The sequence below is a fragment of the Acomys russatus genome, chromosome 4 (assembly GCF_903995435.1).
Source record: "Acomys russatus chromosome 4, mAcoRus1.1, whole genome shotgun sequence".
NCBI classification, from domain to species: Eukaryota; Metazoa; Chordata; class Mammalia; order Rodentia; family Muridae; genus Acomys; species Acomys russatus.
In genome coordinates, this window is record NC_067140.1 from 60,756,436 (window position 1) to 60,762,435 (window position 6,000).

At 43.9% G+C, this 6,000-nt stretch overlaps 1 protein-coding gene across 1 annotated transcript in view; it reads left to right on the forward strand.

The window, feature by feature from the left end:
* Positions 1–3,450, forward strand: part of Sema6d (semaphorin 6D) — a 57,735-nt gene extending 54,285 nt beyond the window's left edge. Inside the window, exon 19 of the mRNA XM_051144527.1 lies at positions 1,055–3,450. Within this exon, the coding sequence (XP_051000484.1) occupies positions 1,055–2,343 (1,289 nt within the window). The 3' untranslated portion in view covers positions 2,344–3,450. The remainder of the gene's footprint in view (positions 1–1,054) is intronic.
* The last annotated feature ends 2,550 nt before the right edge of the window (positions 3,451–6,000 follow it).

A 6,000-nucleotide genomic window follows, 5' to 3' on the forward strand; every position in this document is an offset into this window, starting at 1 on the left:
ATGATTTACTTCTGTTGATTTTTTTTTTATATTTTCATTGCAAACAATTTTATAATCATTATTTCTGTTTTGATTATTTCCCCCCAATAATACCACTTCTTTGTTCTTTTCTTTCCTGATCTTTCACACTGCCATTAAATTCTACAACTTTGACAACTGATTAAAACCAACTAATACTCAAGGCCCTTAATACTCACTTGACGCCAGAGACCTCCCAGTCCCTCTGACACAGTAGTTTTGGGATAGCTGTGTGTATAACATAGAACAGGCTTGAATCCCTCTTGGTCTAACCTTTCTCTTTCACCAATTGTTAGGTGTCTGTGGTTGCGTTAAAATTTCCAACAATTACAAACTAACTCACTCTTTACTTTCTAGGTCTAATTTAAGTATCTCTCAAATGCCTCCAGATAACGTAATGATATTCTTAAACTAATACATAGATTCTTTTCTTCCACTGTCTCGTTTTCTTACGTATTAGATACTTCACGAATATTTCATCCCAAGATGAAATTTCAAAACAGAATGTGAAAACAAATGCACAGGTGTACATTTGTACTTAACACTGACCAAGTGCTCGCTTTTAGTTTGTGACCAGATAGTTGCATTTTTGCTCTAGTTAACACAGCTGTATTAGCAGGCTATTTTAGTGTGATGTGTGTCTTTGTTAATTCAGACATTTCCCTAACCCCAGCAGCAACTCTTTAATCCTGGTTTAGGAATTAGGTGAGAACCATAAGGTAAATGGTTTCTGAAATGTTCTAACTCTGCTCTTTAGATAGACACTGTAAAAATTCCTAACAACTGCTTAAGAGAGATTGGGGGGAGGGAGGAGAGGGAAGTATATACAAATGGAAGACTTAGAGTTACCTTGGCTTTTGCAGCAAGCATAAATGTTTCTGGGTGGGTGGGGAGACTGAAATTCTGGGATCTGCTTGATCCTGTAAGGCTAGGCATATGGAGAGTTTGAAGGTAGTCTTGGTTCAGTATAAGCTATTTCATACTTAAGAATTTTTTTTAAACCACTTCATTCAAAGTCTTTACATGTCTGTTGCAGGTGTTCGGTGGGAAGTCCAGTCTGGCGACTCCAACCAGATGGTCCACATGAACGTCCTCATCACCTGTGTGTTTGCAGCTTTTGTGCTGGGCGCGTTCATCGCGGGAGTGGCGGTGTACTGCTACCGGGACATGTTTGTCCGGAAGAACAGAAAGATCCATAAAGACGCCGAATCGGCCCAGTCGTGCACAGACTCCAGCGGAAGCTTCGCCAAGCTGAATGGTCTCTTCGACAGCCCCGTCAAGGAATACCAGCAGAACATAGATTCTCCAAAACTCTATAGCAACCTGCTGACCAGTCGGAAGGAGCTGCCACCCAACACGGATACGAAATCCACGGTCACGGACCATCGAGGCCAGCCTCCAGAGCTGGCTGCCCTCCCTACACCAGAATCCACACCTGTCCTCCACCAGAAGACCCTGCAGGCCATGAGGAGCCACTCTGACAAGGCCCACAGCCATGGTGCTTCAAGGAAAGAACACCCCCAGTTTTTCCCTTCCAGTCCTCCTCCCCACTCCCCATTGAGTCACGGGCACATCCCCAGCGCCGTTGTCCTTCCCAATGCCACCCATGACTACAACACATCTTTCTCAAACTCTAATGCCCACAAAGCCGAAAGGAAACTTCAGAACGTCGAGCACCCTCTTACAAAGCCGTCCAGTAAGAGGGAGCACCGGCGTTCTGTGGACTCCAGAAACACCCTCAATGATCTCTTGAAGCATCTAAATGACCCAAACAGCAACCCCAAAGCCATCCTGGGGGAAATCCACATGGCCCATCAAACCCTCATGCTGGACCCAGTGGGATCTATGTCTGAGGTCCCACCCAAGGTCCCTAACCGGGAGGCATCTCTGTACTCCCCGCCCTCAACACTTCCCAGGAATAGTCCAACCAAGAGAGTAGATGTCCCCACCACGCCTGGGGTCCCAATGACTTCTCTGGAAAGACAAAGGGGTTACCACAGAAATTCCTCCCAGAGGCACTCTATATCTTCTGTGCCTAAAAACTTAAACTCACCAAATGGTGTTTTGTTATCCAGACAGCCCAGTATGAACCGAGGAGGATATATGCCCGCCGCCACAGGGGCGAAGGTGGACTATGCTCAGGGGGCACCAGTGAGTGTCCACCTGCAGCCTTCCCTCTCCAGACAGAGCAGCTACAGCAGTAATGGCACCCTTCCGAGGACGGGACTAAAGAGGACACCATCCTTAAAACCTGGTGTGCCACCAAAGCCTTCCTTTGTCCCTGCAAGCACATCGGTCAGACCACTGAACAAATACACTTACTAGGCCCCAAGTGTGCTATCCCTGTGTGGCTTTATTCCTGTCCCTGCTGTTGAGAGGAAGCTGTGAGGGCACCTTAAGACAAGATACCTGCTTGTGTTTAAAAGAGAAACAAGTAGCCAAAGAAACTCTGTAACTTTGGTAACATCAGAACTTGCCACATGTAGCTACTGCAGCAAGGCTTCGGCTCTGTGTGCTTGCCCGAATCCAGGGGAGGTACTGGTCATTCCATTTCTTTTGTTTGAAGCCGAAGGGATGTGTAGCCTGGAGGAGCTCCCTTCCCCAGTATAAAGAGCTGATACAGTGCTCAGAAGACTGAACAAATACTTGAAAATGGGTTCAACGTAGACTGCCATTATGTGTGGTCTTCCCATTAAATGTGAACATTTTCCTATGTATGCATTCACCTTGCCTCTTGCACAAATGTCAAAGTGAGAAGATGGGAACGTCTCAAAACAAAAACGAGCAGTTCGCTAAAAATTCAACCTGTGACCCAAACTGTAGCATTTTTTTTTTCATGTGTGGCACTTTTTTTTCTGAATGCCACCAACAAACTGTGTTAAAAGATGTGTGTGTGTGTGTGTGTGTGTGTGTGTGTGTGTGTGTGTGTGTGTGTGTGTAAGAGAGGGAGATCTATATCCATTAGGATTTATTTAGGTGCCCATTGCATCTTTTTGTACTATGGAGTTGTTTACACTAAGATGACTGATAAAGAACTAACTTCTTCCCACGCCCAGTTCGTTGTGTTTAGCTCCATAAGGAATAGTCAAGGCTTCTTTGACTGTCACATGATCAGCATAACCTATGTGGTACCCAATGTCAGAACATTTAAGAGTTCTAAGTAATTTTGTGCTGCTATTCATCAGAACTTCTACTCCAGCCTTGCCAGCTTAAGAAGTTAGAGAAACTAAGAGGTATCCTTGACGTATCTACCAGTATTCAGTAGTAACCGTCACCTGTCCACTGTGAATCAAAGCCTGAGGCACGTTACTTAGCCTTGGACACACTTGCAAGTGTTTCTTTTGATTATGTGATGTTGTTTTGTTATCCATATAGTAAATTAATTCCTCTTACCTGCCCCACCCCCACCCAAGGCAAAGAGAAAAAGCAAAACAGGACAAAAAAAAAAAAAAAAGAGAGAGAGAGAGAGACAGAAAAAGAATTACAAATCGGCTTAGCAGGGGAGGCTCTGAAAACCCATCCTGTCCTCCTGTGCTCTGAGGACTTTCTCCTGAGTCATGCAGGCAATGACAGCAAACTGTAAATACCACATGTGAGTTTACCTGGATCTGTGCATTTTGTGCCTTATTCACGAGAGTGGTAGAAGTTCTGCAATATGTTGAGTGTTTCCACGATAGCGCATCATTTCCCGTGTGCCAGTTGTACATGTTTTTCAGCCAGCACCTGAAGACCTCTTACAGTCATACAGCAACCGAGAGCAGTTTGTTGAACAAGGCCCCGCCCCACCACCCCCATCATCAGAAGCAGCACCTCCCACCCTTGCCATGATAAACACTCCACCCTTGCTCTTCTGATAATATGAAAGCAGATGAAGGTTCCGAGGGAATGTGGCACCTGCGGAAAGCGTGTCTAGAGCCTTAGCTTGGCAGAGCTCACTGATGGCTGGTGATGTGTAGCCTACAGACAACTTTGGTCAACCCACTGCACATCACCCAGTCATCTACCCAACTTTAATCTAGAAATTACCACAGCTGAGGAAGGCTCCTGACCCAGTCAGGTAAAGTTCAAGCAGCATCTTGGGGACAGTGACAATGGTTTGCATTACTTGGGGGAGGGTGGGGTGCAAAACACCAGATCATTTTTTTATACAGAATGTAGAATACTGGTGCAGTTGGTCTTTTCCTTCAAGGACAGTCTTTTCTGTGGGGAAAAAAAAAATGTTTCCCTGGGATCTCTTGGAAGCTCAAAAGCTGAAACGCCTGTTCTCAAAGCACTTGAGCTTTGCAACTAAAATATCACAGTTTAATCAATTAAACCAACCAACAATAAGCACTGCACATCTGCCACCAACAATGTGTTTGCATTTACCTTACCAATATTAATCCCGGTGTGGTAACTCTGTGTGACCCCTGATAACATGTTGTAACATTGTGCTGCCTTAGAGTTTGTACTGTGAGTTCTATCAGTATTTATGTTGAAATTTCTAACATGGATTCTAGTCTCTATTCTGTTAATTTAATTTTAAATGCTTTATCCATTTGTGCAAAGGTAAACACAGATTGTATCTTTTTTAATGGTACGGCATAAAAAAAAAAATAACCCTTAAGTGAAGTGGCTCTATACTGTTTTATAGAGTACTTTAACGTGTATAGATATCTTGTAAACTTGTATTGTGGATGTGTAAATAATATGTACTTTGGGTTTTTAACACCGCATGTAAAGTCAAAATAAAATATCCAAGTCATTATATCCTGCCTTTTTGACATTTAAGATGTTACTGCTGCGTCATGTTTTCTATGTTAGTCAGGCTGTTTTATTTCAGAGTGTAGTGACATACTCTTAACCTGAAATATCCATTACCTGATCACATTATGCTCCCGTTCTCTCTTTGGAAGACTGCTGTTGAAGGCTGGACCCAGGAATAAGACAAGTGGTTCAGAAAGTCACATGACCTACAGCCCTGCATCCTCAGGCAAATGCTGATCTTGTGTCTTGATCTAGTTCAAAGAAAACTTTGGAGTTGACACTTTATGGGCTGGGGAGATGGCTTTGTGGGTAGAGTGCTTGATTTGAAGACATGAGGACCAGAGTCAGAACCCTCAGAACTCTAAACTTAGCACAGTAGCACTTCATAAGACCAACATTCCCAACATATGAGGACCAGAGACAGGAGAACCCCCAAACAGACCAGCCTGTCTAGTGTAGGTTGGGGTGAACAGGAGACCCTATCTCAATCATAGTAAAAGATAGACCACCTATACCCAAGATTGTCCTCGGATTTCCATACATGCACCATGGCATACATGCATCTACACACATACACACATAAAACACAGATACCACATAAAGAATTCACTATGCATTAACTACATGAAAGTAAACATATTGTTAGTTCAGAATTATAACCAGCAAACTGTTTTTGCTGTTGAGTGCATAGAAGGCCTCCACCGCCATGTAAAATAGATAAATTCCCTAAATATTAAAGTGGGAAGTGAAAGTAAGATTCTGTGTCATTTTCCTTAGCGTGTAACTAGCTGGAGGGGTGGCCAACATTGACCCTTACAGGAGGACACACAGCCATCTCTGATTCAGTGGTTGCACCTGACTCTGCCTGTTTGGTTATAGCAGCTTCTCCCAGCCGAAGCCCACCTGCAGCTCCTTTCAGGTCTTTGTCAGAGAACTTCAGTAACAGCTCAGACAGAGCAGCAGACACTGACATATCCCATGTAGGGTCCCATGGTATCCTTTAAACCAGATTTCCATACCTAGTATGCAGGCAGTCTAGTTTCCATTCCCATCAGTTCATACAGCAAGTGCGGCTCCACCCCTGGTTCTTGGGAGCTGTAGGAAGGACGCCCAAGAACTCAAGACAGTCCTTGTCTACATGCTAGGGTCAAGGCTAGCCTAAACCAAGTGAGACGTTGTCTCAAAAAAAATTTTTTTTCAGGAATCATTTCAGGATAAGTTAGAATATATCATGTT